The sequence below is a fragment of the Labeo rohita genome, chromosome 12 (assembly GCF_022985175.1).
Source record: "Labeo rohita strain BAU-BD-2019 chromosome 12, IGBB_LRoh.1.0, whole genome shotgun sequence".
NCBI classification, from domain to species: domain Eukaryota; kingdom Metazoa; phylum Chordata; class Actinopteri; order Cypriniformes; family Cyprinidae; genus Labeo; species Labeo rohita.
In genome coordinates this window covers 18,133,209-18,149,908 of record NC_066880.1, presented here as the reverse complement: position 1 = coordinate 18,149,908, position 16,700 = coordinate 18,133,209, and the positions used below count along the sequence as shown (strand labels likewise).

General features: G+C 34.9%; 1 protein-coding gene across 2 annotated transcripts in view; it reads right to left on the bottom strand.

Annotated features, from left to right (window-relative positions):
* snx29 (sorting nexin 29) overlaps nt 1-16,700 on the bottom strand; it is a 158,598-nt gene that overhangs the window by 117,533 nt on the left and 24,365 nt on the right. For both annotated transcript variants that reach the window (XM_051123893.1, XM_051123892.1), the window contains exon 14: nt 10,138-10,223. In XM_051123893.1, coding sequence (XP_050979850.1) covers nt 10,138-10,223 — 86 coding nt within the window. The remainder of the gene's footprint in view (nt 1-10,137; nt 10,224-16,700) is intronic.

Genomic DNA, 16,700 nt, shown 5'->3' with positions numbered 1-16,700 from the left:
ATTTGGCTATTGCTACAAAAATACCCATGCAACATAAGACTGGTTTTGTGGTCCAGGGTCACATATACAGAAACAATATATACAGAAACTGAATAAAGTTATCAAACACTAAATTCTAAATTAAATACAGTATGAATCCTTAAACCTACAAAAGTTATTGATTTCCTCTTTTTTCTATTGTTTTTTATTAAGACATCAGCAGCTGGGTTATTAGGTTTTTCTGGCTGCTATTACTTTAGGAGCTGCTGCCATTTAATGAAATGTGGATCTGACACCATACTTGTAGTTTCATTCGCTGTAATACAAAATGATACGGCTGCAGCATGCCGTAGTCGTGCGTGCAACTTAAGAGCACATGCTATGAACACAGTATAATTGCTGACAGGAAAGGACATGCATTTACTGACATGTGACCTGACAACATCTCAATTCATGGATGAAACTCTGATGAACCTACTGAGCACCCTCGACACCTGTACGATTTCCGAGCTCATTTGACTAGCGCCTGGCGCTGAGGTGAAGTGGAGTGCGGCTCTGAAAAGTTTCCTGTTTGATGTTTACATAAAATTGCTTTAAGTGGGAAGCAAAAATGGTGCATGTATATTTTAAGTAAATCCAACACATCATTTTTACTTGTGAAGGTTTTGTGATAACGTTCAAAGTTTTATGCCCTAGCAATAGATATTCGTATAAATTCAGGGTTATTAGAGCTGGCATCAAGCAGAAAAACATTTTAGCGTGTGAAAAAATCCTGCTACACTACTGCTGTAACAACTCAGACAAAAGAGTTTTCATTCTGATGTCTTTATTTACCTGTCTCGCCTTGTGATTTTTATTGGAGATTGAACCTCACCGAGATAACGGCTTGAGTAATGATGGGCAAATGTAGTCCACCCTCTGCCCTTTTTACTCGCCTGTCTGTTTCTCTCTCTCGCTCGCTCTATCTCGGGTGGCACGGCAGGACCTGAATCACAAATTAGTGCCGGCATCACACTCTGACTGTCAGTGGAGATCTCGAGGTCCACCATAGCCAAGAACCAGTGCGCCCGCTCTGTCGCCGGAGGGGAGCATCTGTGGAGATGTCGGAGGATGGCTTGACAGTAAATGAAAAATAACCACAGGCAACAGAAGCCATCGTCATCTAGGTGCTCCCACCGAGCTATCTGGCGTACACCTGCCCGGCCTCTCTATCTTCAGGCACGACGGCCGTGCAATAACGGTCAAAACTTGAGCCGAGAATTATGAGGTGCCTGTTTAACCTGCGGGCGATGATTAAAATGTTCATTAACACCGTTCATTAACAGGTGATCAGGTACGTCATCCCCCTTGCCGGAGACCACCTGGCCCCACCTACGCGGCCGCTCGTCTCCGCTCTGCTGTGAACGCACCCCTCTGATTAATAAAGACCAAGCTCTCTCACACACGACGGGGATCCGCATTAGTCAAAGTAAACACAATAACCCACATTACCCACACACGGCTGCACACTCATCTACACCTCTCCACCGAAGCAGAGGCGCGAACAACAAAACGGCTTCACTTCCAGAGCCCAACAGGGACGGGTAAATACAATCCGCCGTGTAATGAATTTGAAACATGAAATTATTAACGCTTTTCTGGCTGCACTAGTGAAGAATGGCCGTCATTGACTCATTAACTGTGGCTGTCACTGTAGAGAGGCGAAAGCCCGGCACGTTTATTCATTTTTAAATAGCACCCTGATCCATTTCCTGAACTAAGATTCATTTAGCCTGTCACAGGCTCTGTAATGAATGCATTACAAGTCATGGAGGGCTGATGAAGCAATGAATCCATCGCAATTTGAGTGCCAAAATCTCACACTGTCATAAACCTAGGCGGGGTATGAATAGTTTGAGAGTGTAGAAGAACTAACTTACTACTTATTGTGTAAAAATAATCTAAATGACTGGGTTAAACTGAAAATTATCAGCCTAAAAATACTGAATTTACAAGCAATCTTTTTATCAACTTCTTTTCGTTCAATTAGCACAGGTTTGGTCTTTTTTTTTTTTTTTTTTTTTGGTCATTTTTGACTGGGAACACCAAATTAGAAGGGATGGACCGACAGGTTTTTTTTCTGCTAGATACAATACTGATTTTAACAAACAACTCTTGGCCGATTCCAATAATGATTTTGGTCAACTGAAATGAAAGCAAGGCTTAAAAAATAAATAAATAATAATAATAATAATAATAATAATAATAATAATAATAATAATATCGATCATCGATCATTGATGATCATCGATCAGTTCACTCCAAGCAGAATTGGTATTTGAACGTTTCTGTTCCTGAGTTTCAATCTATTATTTCCATTCTGAAACTGGTTTGAGCAGAAAAAAATAGCGGTTAAAGGAGAAGTCCACTTCCAGAACAACAATTTACAGATCTCATCCAAGATGTTCATGTCTTTCTTTCTTCAGTCATAAAGAAATTGTGTTTTTTGAGGAAAACATTTCAGGATTTTTCTCCATATAATGGACCGCTATGGTGCCCCGAGTTTGAACTTCCAAAATGCAGTTTAAATGCGGCTTCAAATGCGGTTGTAAATGATCCCAGCAGAGGAAGAAGGGTCTTATCTAGCAAAACGATCGGTTGTTTTCATTAAAAAAATACAATTTAAATACTTTTTAATCTCAAACACTCGTCTTGTCTCGCTCTCCCTGAGCTCTGTGTATTCTAGCTCAAGACAGTTAGGGTATGTCGAAAAACTCTGATCGTATTTTCTCCCTCCACTTAAAAAAATCATTTCAAAAACATCTTACATTGCTGCCAAGTTTTTGCAAAGTGAACACACAAAGATCAAACACCCTTAAAAAACGTAAAACAGCGATATAGTTCAGGCAGACTAAGACAAGACGAACGTTTGACATTAAAAAGTATATAAATTGTATTATTTTTATGAAAATAACCAATCGTTTCGCTAGATAAGACACTTCTTCCTCGACTGGGATCATTTACAACCCCATTTGGGATCGTTTGAAGCCGCATTTAAACTGCACCACAGCAGTCCACTATATGGAGAATAATCCTGAAAAAAAGAACAATTTCTTTACAACTGAAGAAAGAAAGACATGAACATCTTGGATGACAAGGGGGTGAGTACATTATCTGTAAACTGCTGTTCTGAAAGTGGACGTCTCCTTTAATAATGTTTTTTTTAAAACTTGTTAAGAAGAAGAAGAAAGTACAGCATTTTCCTTACTCAAAAAAAAAAAAACAAACAAATCTGGTAGCCTATCTTTTGCATAGTCAAAGCCAGACCCATTGAGAAACATGGCTCTGGTCATAGCCAATGCATAATCTTTTCTAGATTTTGACCAAATGTTTTAAACGAAAGAAAAAATAACTGTCAACGCTTTAAAAGCATGTATTTTTTCAAGATATTTAAAAATGTTTGCAGCATGGATTAAAAACCCCTCTACTCTAAGCATTTTGAGAGGAAAAAACACCTAAATTATAGGCTATATGTCGCATTTTATTATTACATTAAGAAATGCAGTCTAAAATACTGGTAAATAAAGCAAAATGTTTATAAACATTACAAACACAATTAGGCTATTTTAGTTTCCTTCTCTCCGCAACAAATCTGCTAAAAATATATTTCATGTTTTTTTTTCCATTCACAGAAGCGCTGCAAGTGCGTGATGTGAATCCGTGTTCAACACTATCCTGTCAGTTTTGCTGGTTTCAAACACACAAAAGCTGTATATTACCTGCCATTCATTTTCACTGAAATGTAGGCCTAATGTTCGGAGGTTCATGACATATCCTCGGGTAAATTAACACTGGGGAATTGACACTGCAACTTACCTATGATAAATTTTCAACTGAGCATTTCACGTATATTTTGTACAGATTGTGTTCTGTTTTGTTTTGACGAGTATTTAATTATTTTGTCCAGAGAAAAACTTTGGATTATGCAACAGACATGCAACTCATTGTCTCCATGCTAATTAATAAACAATCGGTATCAGCCCTTTTCAATATATCTGTTTTTCCCTACAAATTAGGTAACAGATTTTCAGCACAGTATAATTTAACCACATGAAAAATAAAAGTCAAGTAAAAAAGGAAAGTAAAATTTTCAAATGTTTCTGAAAGTCTCTAATGCTCACAAACGCTGCATTTATTGAGTAAAAATAATACTGTGAAATATTATTACAAATAATATTACAATTATATTACAAATATATTTTGAAATGTAATTTATTCCTGTGATGGCAAAGCTGAATTTTCAGCAGCCATTACTTCAGTATTCATTGTCACATGATTCTTCAAAAATCATTATAATATCCTGATTTCCAAAAAAACATTAACATATTAACATATTACCAGTGCTGAAAATGGTTGTGCTGCTTAATATTTTTTGCTTAGATGAACAAGTTGAAAATAACAATAGAAAAGCCATTACTTTTACTTTTAAATCACTGTCACTGCTGAATAAAAATTAATTTCTTGTTGCTAAATGGCAAATAACACTTACCAATAGCAAAAGTGCTTAATAAGGGATGTGTTCTTGTGTTTAAAAAAAAAAAAAAAAGAAAAGAAAAGAAAAAGTGCTAGACTTACAGAATGGAAAAGTATGAAACTTTTCTGAAATGGTGCAAACTGTCAGCTAAAAAAAAAACAGCACAGAGTTAGAATGCTAATTAGAGCACCACTGCTAAAAATATTTAAAACTAAAATAAATAAAAGGGAAAAGAATCTATGAAAAAATTGCTGACTACACTAATTGACTAGTTGGCTGTTGGACAACTAGTCAACCAGCGTGATCCATTCCTGTAGCTTCTTATTTCCCCCTACATAAATACAGATTTATTTATTATAACAAGCTGCAGAACTACCATCCATCATCTGAGACAAATGTAGGGTTTTCTCAGCTCGGGTTTCCCAGAACTGATGACTCTCCCTTTGACCCACATTTCTGGAAAAAAGAAGACCAAAAAAAAAAAAAAACGAAAACTCCAGCTCTTTCTGCTCTCTTTGCTGCCTCTGCAAGCGACAAGACACTTAACCTCTCTCATTAACATGATTTCCTGTGCACTTCCAATGCCTAATAAAAGGATATTTGATATGGGAATGAAAAAGACCCTTCATTTTCACATTTTGGTGGAGCAAGGCATTTATCTAATTGCGTGCTGTAATCCAACACTTGCAATAGCGTGATAGCAGTTCAACTTTGGGGAATCACAAGAAATTCTTTTAAACATATCATGATCTCAAAAGCGTAGGTTCACGCAAAATCACATTGGGAGAACACTATCATTAAAGCAAAAATTTCAAAAGAGCTCATATCATGTGTGCACAGTTAGACGGAACATGAAAAAGACTCGTATTGTACGCTTGTATATCAATTTGATGTGTCCCTACCATGCTTTCCAGTTGCTGCTCAACATCAAAGTCAGAGTACAGTACGGACACATCATTAGCCCAGAAGACATGGAGGGAGGAATCATTTAAGCCCTGTTCAACAATTCAGTGCCTCACTGTCTACAGCCTACACAGGCAGAGTCCTAACAGTTACTGAACCTCATATGTGAGCGCTCTACATAGGTAGTGCACCATACAAATAGCACTGCATGCAGAAGACTTAAATAGAAGAGTTCGATGCCAGTATTGTGCAAAGTTAAGAAAGCTCAATAATTATGGAGCTTAAAATATGAATTAGGGATGTTCATTTTGGTTATTTTTCCTAACTGAAATTACAATTAAATTATTTTAGAAAGGGTAAGTGTCTGTGACCCGTTACAAATACCTAAATTTGTTCAGGGATTCATTTTACATGTGCAAAATGTAGCAAAAAACAAAACATGAGGATTCACATGGACACATCATATCACACACCTGCAGCGCTTCTGCATGCGAACAGAGAAAAACGTTATCAACGTACTGCCATGATAATATGCCAAAACCTTTTGTTTTATGTGGATATTGGAACACGAGTGAAGTACAAAACCTGGTTTACATAATAAATAATATTTCAGCAATATAGAAATCTTTGGATTTGTGTCATGAGAGACCCAATGCTTCAGTTTCACTTTAGCCTAAATGAATTTTTTTGGCTTGTCATTTATATAGCCTAGCTTCTTATATTTTTCATTCTTGTTCTGAATACTGTTAAATAGAAAGGATTTTTTTATGAAGTGAGGGGAACTAAATAGCCTAGCTTATGTTTATAGTGTTTGTAAACATTTCACGTTGGCATCAGGTCTATTTCTGAAGGCAATAATAAAATATGACAACGTTATAGACCTACGCGATTTATCTTTTTTTTGTTTTTTTTTCTTAAAAATGCAATTTTAGGTCGGCGCCGATAGCCTCGTGCTCAGTGCGTCAGCATGCAGCGGCGCTGCGTTTTGGTCGCCCCGCGTTCGAGTCCCAACTCGTGGACCTTTCCCGATCCTGTTTCCCCTCTCTCTCCCACTTCATTTCCTGTCTCAAAAACATCAAAAAAATTACAATTTTATTTTATTTTAACCATCCAGCAAACATTTTAAAATATTTTGATAAATTACTGAAAAAAAATTAAATGACCTTTTGTATTACATTTAACCGATTGTATTAATTGGTCAAAATTCTTTCTGTCGGATAACGGTTAACTGGTTAAAATGAGTATCCCTAATTTGAACTTCGTAAATTTTAATTGACAAGTGTCATATTACGTCAATTATGTCAATATTACATAGCACTGAACACAGTTTTTAATTAGCTTTTTTTTTTTTACTTGAATATTGAACATTTGAAATTTACCACAATTCAACGGCTTTTTACAATACTTTGTACTTGAAAAGTTTTCAAGACGAAAAAGAAATCCGGAACATCAAAATCAATATTCAAAATTCAAAACGCTGAAATTCGACTTTTCGGATATAAGAATTAAGAATTAAGAACCAAAAAAACAAAATCACTGTTTGAAAATACAGGTCTATTAAAAAAACTGCCATAAAAAATGCAATTGTATTAAATTTCAAATGTTCAATATCCAAGTAAAAAAAAAAAAATTAATTCAAAACTGTTAAATGGCACATAAAATTCTGTTTTGGTAAATGACACTTGTCAATAATTAAAATCTACAGAATACAAATTCAAATAGTTTTGTCATATTTTAAGGTCCATAAATAATAACCATTACAACAACAAAAAAATGAAATCACCTAACAATGAAAATTATTTACTTAAAACTGTAAATGAAAAAAAAGGCAAATTAGAGTGACCAAGCATGAAAGCTTGTTTCTGCCAAAGCATAAAAAAAATTAAAAAGATCTTTTTTCCCCCCCTTGCAACTGGGAATTGCAAGATATATAAAGTCAGAATTGTGAGAATAAGGCCTGATTTCACAGACAGGGCTTAGACTAAGCCAGGATTAGGCTACAGTTCAATTAGGACATTTTTATAAGCATACCTGACATGACATATTTTAAGATCAATCAGTGCAAGCTTATTTAAGTTGAAACAGCTCAGACTTACATTTTAGTCTGGGACTAGGCTTAAGCCTTGTCTGTGAAACCAGGGGATAAACTTGTTACTGCAAATAAAAGTCACAATAACCTTTTATTTATTTATTTATTTATTTATCTATCTATCTATCTTTTGTGGATAGAAACACAAAATCTGAATTGAAAGTTGTATACTTAGAATTCTGAGGTGGAAAAAAAATCATGCAAGATACAAGGACTTGCAAGATACGAACTCAGAATTGTGAGAAAGTCAGTCAGAATAGAGCTCTGCACGGGCTGCACTCACAATATCAACAAAACGTTGCAAATGGTGCTTTTATAAAATAAAGAAAACAAACATGATGCACTTTCTGTCATCTCAACAGGAGCGCTTCACTAAAATGAATCAAAACTCAGTGAATACATACCTCACAGACATATAAATAGAAAATTATAAAATCTATAAAGTTATAGAAAACTTTAAATTATTACTTAATGAAATAAAACAAATCAAAAACAAAAACTCTTTCATTATGTAATCTGTAAAGATGCATTTCTCTCTAAAGGCGCGTCCAAAGAGGAGATGGCGAGTCAGGATCGGAAACTTCATCCTTGCGACACTGACTCAGAAAACACTAGTTTATTAATAAATAATTCAAAAATTTCCCTACTATTTCCCTATCGCGTGCGTTTGAACATGAAACTGCTCACTGCTGCCGCCTCCCGAGCCGGTCTCGAAAGTGAAAGTGAAGTCTCGTGTTTCCACCAGTGCAGAATTTTTTTTCATCACCATAATTGGTGGATGTCTAAAATATAAACAAAAAAAAAAAAAAAAGGCTCCAACGCCCGGCCCGCATCTGAACTATGATGTGAAAATTGGCCCAAAGCCCATCCCTAAGGGCGTAAAAAAGTCAAGGCCCATTGGGCTTGGGCTGAAATGCAGGGCTCTAAGTCAGAATTCTGATTTCATATATTGAAATTGTATGACTATATCAAAGAAAAAGAAAATCAAAAAACTAAATTAAACTAATTTTTAAATGATTACTTTTTAATTATTAAAAGAAGTTTAATTTAATTTTCAAAAACATTTGAAAAACAGTTCATTCACATGGAACTCGTAAATAAAAAATGACAATGGCATTTCTCTTGTCTGTCAACCTGGATTCATCTTTTCACTTGAGCTGGTCACAATGCATTCTGGGATGCATATTCCATTAAAGACACATGGAAAGCTATCATAATATGTGGCTAAAACTGCAAAACATCTAATTAAAGAAGGCAGGCAAAGAACTTGCCTAACTGTAGGGGGTCAGTTGTGGCCTAATGGTTAGTGAGTCTGACTTAAGCTTGTGGGTCGAGTCCCAGTACTCGCAGGAGTTGTAGATGTGGGGAGTGAATGAACAGCGCTTCCACCCTCAATAGCTGCCCACTGCACAGGGTGTGTGTTCATGGTGTGTGTGTGTGTGTGCATGTTCACTACCCACTGCTGTAAGTGTGCACTTAGATGGGTTAAATGCAGAGCACAAATTCATGGGTTATGGGTATGGGTTACAGTATTTGGCAAATGTCACAACTTTCACTTTTTCACTAACATCAAGTTGGGATCACATCTTCAATGCTTTAAAATGCAGCCTCCATAGGCAGCTCACTAGGTATTCGAATGGAGCATTAGACTCACATGTGGTTGCCTCTATTTTTCTAGTATTATTTCGGAGAGAGAGAAGGCAAATGGGGAAATTTGCATCAAAAGTGCTGCTCGGTGCATCCAACAAGGAGCCATAATAGACCCGGCACACACAGCATGATCCGGCCGTATAAAACTCTTTATTAGGCATCCATCTGGGGTTTCTCTGAGACTTACTCTCCTGTGGGACCGCACTTCCACACACAGATGTGACTGATACTGTAATACCACAGCGCAATGACGAGCTGGGAAAGCTGATCTGTGAAGATGAGCATGTTTGTCAAATCCATTAAAAAGAGGCAGGGCGCAATCATAAAGGTTCACAACCAATTGTTGCTGGGTGTGCATCACCCAGTTAGTTGGATTTATCGGCGAGCTAAGACGCAAACAACCCACACAGGAATTTTGATAAACACTTCGCATTTCAGCTCCTGTAAGGCATACTTTTACTTTGCATATGTGTGCTACCACACTAAACTTACTGCATGGAAAAATCTTACAATGTTCATCTGATGCAAGCTGTTGATGAAATGATGTAGAGATAATTGAAATTCCCACCAAATCGCAGAAAAAACTGTGAAATTATAGACACAGGCTGTTCAAACATATGACAGCATCCCACGGAGAGATGTCATGTCATTCATCACACACATGCTAATAGTCTGCAGAAGCGAAGAAACAACTGCAATGCAATATTTCAATATATTTTTTTAATTAGAAAATTTTGGGGTCCATTCTAAAGCCTCCAGGTGCTTGGAATGTCTGCAGATCCAACGCATCACTGCACAGATAACTGTGCTTTTCTTTTTACACAAAATGTAATTAACAGTCTTTCTCCACAAAATTGTTCACGTTATCTGTCTGACGTTGATAAGGTGGTTTTATCTGGTTACAGGTTTTAAAAAGTTACTAACCAAGTATATGAAAATGGCTGCATGTTATGAGGTGGCCACATTTCGTCAAACATGCTATAGTATGGTAAAACCGCCTTACCGTCATTGCCTTGGCTGCCTTCCCTTTTCAGCATTTGAACAGCTCCAACATATTTCTTCAACTGGACCTTCAGAACCTCATTTTCTCTAAAATAATAAAAATAAAATAATTATAAAGAGATAGAATGTGCATGGATGCTGATGAGTTCAATAAGAATCTATTTGTGACCCTGGACCACAAAACCAGTCTTAAAGTAGAATGAGTATATTTGTAGCAATAGCCAAAAATACACTGTATGGGTTAAAATGATTGATTTTTCTTTTATGCCAAAAATCATTAGGATATTAAGTAAAGATCATGTTCCGTCAAGATATTTAGTAAATTTCCTACCCGTAAATATGTCAAAACTTAATATTTGGTTAGTAATATGCATTGCTAAGAACTTAATTTGGACCCTCAGATTCCAGATTTTCAAATAGTTAGTAGTACATATTGTTCTATCCTAACAAACCATACATTAATTAAAAGCTTTTTTTATTCAGGTTTCAGATAATGTATAAAACTTAATTTCAGAAAATTGACCCTTATGACTGGTTTTGTGGTCCAGGGTCACATTTTATGTAAAAATAAAAAGTTGATTTAACATAAAATTAAAAATAAAGCCTCTCAGAGAGAAACATCATGTGGAGAAATTTTACAATAAATAAAGGCAAAACTAAACATGCTATGAATTAAAATAGTCTGAAATTCTTAAATGGACAACATTTTAATTAAAAGTTATAATTTTGATCATGTTCTGTAACTGTTAATAAATTACTAACAAAAATATTTTAAAGTTTTCATTAGGGATGCCCCAATCAGTTTTTTTTTTTTTTTTGTGCCTACAATCCAAGCCGAATCACTAAATATTGAGTATACTTGTATATTTCTAGTGCTTGGTGCACACTTCAAATATAATAAAGTTATTAAACTCAATCCAATTTAGACAGGAATCTGCAGAGAGTTTCTCATGGCCAGGGGCTCAAATGTAAAAAATAAATTAAAAACACAGAAAAGAAGAAATTGTTGAATAAAGCAGTGTTAATTTTGACATCAAACATTGATTTAGTCTTAGTCATAGTCTTTTGACTAAAATGTAATTTAGTTTTAGTCATATTTAAGTCATCCGAATTGTTTTAGTTTTAGTCTAGTTTAAGTCGACTACAGTAGATTTAGTCTGCTAAAATCAAAGGGGTTTAGTTACAGTGTAATGCATATAGGTTTGATATTAAGGTTTTATGGTAATAGACACAGATTTAACTGCTGTGACATGCAACATGCCTTTATATTAAAATTAAATAAGGCCACTTCTCATAAAGAAACAACAACATGGTTTTATTTTTAATGAAATACCAATGGTTATACAGGCTAATTATGCATTCTTTATAACAACTTGTTTACCACATGCTTTCAAACAGACATATTTATTTCTATAACTAAATTTATATCAATTTTTATTAGGGCTACTAAAGTGATTCAGTCAAGAGCAGAGAGTGATTTTCTGTCTTTCTTTTGTTGCTTGATTAACATCAATGCCACAGACAATAGCAACTAAATTAGGCTGCTGTCCCTTTAAAAACCGAACACACGGATGCAAAATACTGATACACGTATGATATTCTACCAACTGTTTACGTTCACCTAAGACATATCCTAGTGTGTTTACATGAATACTCATCAAAACGGACAATTCAACATAATTGTGTGTGTATTTATCCGTTTATGCGATGCAAAAGAGTACTAGTGCGCCGTGTGAGAGGCGCTGCATCGGTGTGTGTGCTCAGAAAACCGGTCTGAGTTGAATTCTCTTTTGCGTCAAAATTTTTTAGATATATCTGCTGTTATCTTACTCCCAGATATTACAGTTTTTGAATGTTTTATACAATGTGCAGCAAGTGTATGCTATGCTATTCTAGATCAATAGGCAATGATACAGATCAAATGTACGCATCTTACCTCCCTACCGTTCTTCCTAAATCGTCCCTCCCAAACATTTTCATCTTGTTTTTATTCATTGATGAAAATGTCAATACATTTTTGTCAAAGTTTTTGTCATTTGAAGCAAGTGTTTGTTTCTTTATCATCTCATTTAAAATTATTCGTCAACTAAATTAATGCTGGAATAAAGTTATTTTTGCTTTCTTTGCACACAAAAAGAATGCTTTTAGCTTCATAAAATTAAGGTTGAACCAGTGGAGTCACATGAACTATTTTAATGATGTCCTTACAACCTTTCTGGGCCTTGAAATATCTAGTTGCATTGCTGTCTATGCAGAGTCAAAAAGCTCTCTGATTTCATCACATATATCTTAATTTAAGTTCTGAAGATAAACAAAGGTCTTGCGGGTTGGGAACGACATCAGGGTGAGTTAATAATGACAGAATTTAAATGTTTGAGTGGATTATTCTCTGTGATTAAATGTAACTCCACCACTATTTGTAATAACAGCTTGCATCTTCCATAACATTAAACAGAACTGCACCACTGAAACAAATTTAATTCAGTTAGGAATTGCATGAAAATAATGCATGAAAGGATATACGAACATCATCCAACACTCTCCTGACATTCAGGATGTATGTGCAGTACGCATGAGGAGCCCACTGAGAGACTCCCACAGCAAACCCCCCACTGAATTCAATTCCAGGAACTGCTTTACACAAAGTTTAATAAGGCTGTTCTGGGGAGCGAGATGTGTGTGCGTGCGTACGCGTGCTTGCTTACAAGTCTTGTTACTGGTGGTTTGGGAAAATCAATCAGAATCAATCCAGGTTGTGTTACTGTGAAAAACATCCCTTCCTATTCCTCCAGGATGCCTTTTGTAACTCGCTTATCACTGCCCATTTTATACCCTTCAATAGGCGGAGAGAATGAAGGAGATCCAAAGGCGTCTGGCAAGCTCTCAAAGGAGGGGACTCGGCCGTTTTTCGCACCGGCGAGCTGCGCACGATTCCGCTGCGATTTAATTAAAGTTAATAAGCGACAGCTTCTCTATAGGGAGGACTCGGCAAGTCAGGTGTGCCACATTGATCTTTTCCACTGCCCCTGCAGCGCAAGCCACAGTGTGCACACATGCTAGTGTATTCATATTATAAAACTAACATCCAGCACAAGAGGGGGGACCGCTGGTTTCCCTCTGAAGGGCTTATGGGTCATATAGTGGTCTACTTAACGAGTGCCACCTTGAACAGACAAATAAAGTCATTCTCTCCAAAGTAATAGTTGCATTAGTCTAAAAGGTCTAGAATTAATGCGCATTTATAAATCATTTATCCATGACACCATTCTTAAACACCAGGTCAGTGTTTTCTCACTTTAAAGCCCTGTAACATTAATTTGAATTAAACCATTTAACTTTAACACACTTGTGACATATTACCTAAAACTTTATTTTTGTATTCAAAAACACTCTGTTATGTTCCCTATAAATGTACTGATGATACACAGGTTTTCTTTAAAAAAAATCATTCTTTCTTAATGAATTCCATTAGGGAAATTGGATCATAGAAAACTATTAAAAGAATCAGCTACAAAGAATTTGCTATAAAACCTGGTGACAAAACTCAAAGTGCCTAACATTCATAAAATTTAATGTATTCTATAAAATTATATTTGCATTTGTAAATGTATTTTGTTTATAAACACAGCAGAAAGTTCCACAGAACTATAACATACATTCATGAATTTCTATAATGTATTCTATAAATGTAATAACTTTTTGTTAAAAAATTTTTGTTTTATTTAATCTTTTATGCAGGAATTATAAAAGATGAACAGATGGCAGATGAGCAATTCATTATGTAATCTTAAAAAGTCTTATAATTTGCATAATATTGTTTAATTAAAATATGCTCTGCATCAAGAGAATTTAATCACTATTTAATTAAACAGTATATTTAATAGATATTTATTTTAATAATTAAAAGTTACCATAGACCTGAAAAAGACCTGCCCAATGAACTAGTGTTAATTTTGTTAACCAAAACTGTTTGTTGACAAGCTTTTAAAACAAGATGATGATGAGACAACAATAAAAAAATAAAAATAAATAAAAAATAAAAACTATACTGTAACCTCTTCTTATCTTCGATATTGTTCAAAATAGTATTGCAGACTGTTGTACATGCCTCTACTATGTGAGCTTTCGTGTGTGGTTGCCAGATATCAAGAGTTTGAATCCCCAAATCAGACCTTCTCTGTTAAAAGGAAACATTTTCTGCCCAGTTTTTAGCTCAATTTTTGCAATCTGGCAACCATGTGCACAAACACTCTCTTCATTACGGAAACAGCGATGATGATCTGAAAGCACTGCCAAACGAGTAAGCTGAAGTTTAGCTATCTCCATGTGAGTTGTTTAAATGAGGCTTAAATGAAACTGTCATTCAGCCAGTCCATGTTCTGTCATGAGATCTAGACTATTTTGTTTGTGATTGTGGTTGCTGAATAAATGCACTTACTCAACCACTGTTGTTTTATTAGAGAGTCAATATCATTGTAGGGTGCCTTTTGGTGTCCTGTACATAAATACTCATTTGCCATGATAACTTCATAAAAATGAAAGGGTGTGTTATATTAGGCTAAGTTAATATATTTAGAAGCATTACTTGGCTCTTTACATACATTTTCTAGATTTTTTTTACGTTTTGTGTAGGAGGATGTGTGTTATTTTGCTATGTCCCATGCACTGCTCATTATATTTGAATTCACTAGAATATAGTAAAATCATAAAATTGTTAAGTTTTGTTCTCCTATTAATATTTTGTTAAATAAGAGATTACTCAATATGACCGTATTGACCATTCGGTAATAAACACTTTTTCTTTTAAAACGTTATTTAATAAAAAAAGAAGAGTTTGTCAATGACCCTTGAATAGTTGTCCACCCTGTTGTACTGGGGAAACCACCCCTTTAAGAAAAGGCCATCCCCTTTAGTGACATCTGGACAACAGATTTTTTTGTCTCTTCAGCGGTGGGAATTTCACCAGCTGAGGTGAGTAAGTTTGTGACTTTTAAATTGACAAATTTTCTTTGTATGAGTTCGCTTACTTGTTTTTCCTAAGCTTAACATGTCCACCCTGTCGGCACAAAATATGACGGAAGTGATTAGAATATGGTATTTTCAAAATATGTACGTTTAAATATACCAAATTCTCTTCAACAACCAGACTATTTAGCTAGTCACAGTTTGTTGTAAGCTAATATGCTAATCGAAGCTCAAAATGTCCACCCTGTTGTTGTTCCAAAATGTCCACCCTGTCAGCCACTTGTGGACATACACATCGCAGTGTGGACATAGCATTCATCTGTAGTTAATTTTGCTAAATTATATTATTTAATATATTCTTTTTTTCAAAGTTGAATAAATGTTTCATTATCATATTTTGTCATGCTTTGTGTGTTCTGCTATATGTGTCCACCCCGTCATGTGCTGGTCCGCCCTGTCATCTTGATATTTTGAAGCAATGTTTTAAATAACAATTCAATCATATCTATATAATCCAGTGTGTTCAATAGCTAGGTGTGGGGGCAATAACATGCAAACAAAAAAATGCATTCAAATATCACAGTTTTCTCCAAATAAGCAAAAAATTAATGTGCGAATTATATGAGTTTCTTTAAAAACACATGGTTTACAAAAAATCTTTTATGCATTTATAAATTGAAAGCAAACAAATAACCCTGTTTAGGAAAGGGACATTATACCTTTCATAAAATACCATCTGCATCCTAATATTGCAAAGAAAACGTATTTAACAGCAATATATAAGTCCATGACAGGGTGGACATATCTTATGGTTTATGCTTCGAATAATGGCCCATTATTATCTAACAAAATGTGTGGGAGATCAGCTAATATGTTTCTATAGTACTTGAGTGTCTACTATGTATGACATGACATAAAGCAAATGGGAAATTAAGACCAATATTTTTGAGTATTGTGAGGGTTGAAAGGCACTCTATGGTGATACTGACCCTAGAGAAACATTATTGCAATTTGGAATTATTGGAATTACCATTAGGAAAATACTGTTTGTTTTTACCAGTGTTTATAATGTAGACAGAGAGAGTGCATAGAAGGATGGAAGGATTATATTAAATAGCCTATAATAAATCATGTGGAAATTGCAACACCTGAAGCATCAAAACAAATTTTTCAAATGATCATTGCAATTATATTTTTAATCAAAAAATATATTTTTAGCAGTTTAACCAGTATACAGCACAATGATAATGTGACTTTCATTGACTAAATCTAGACTAAAAGTTTCAGACATTTGACACAGGACCAAGACTAAGACTTATTTAAAAGACTAACACTAAGACTAAATTAAAAATGGCACTACAATTTTGCACTACAATGAACAATAAGCCTTTTAGATTAAACTACCATAAAAACATTAAATCAATAAATCTGCATTAAAAGTGTTCCTTATTATCTTTTTTTATATTTTTCTTTTTATTAAATCATAAAAATGAAAAATAAAAAAAAATAAATAAATAAATAACTGTAAAATAAAACTTCCTACAGTAGTAGTAGTTTGGGAATCCCTATTGAATCCATGCCGAATATAAAATCACCTTT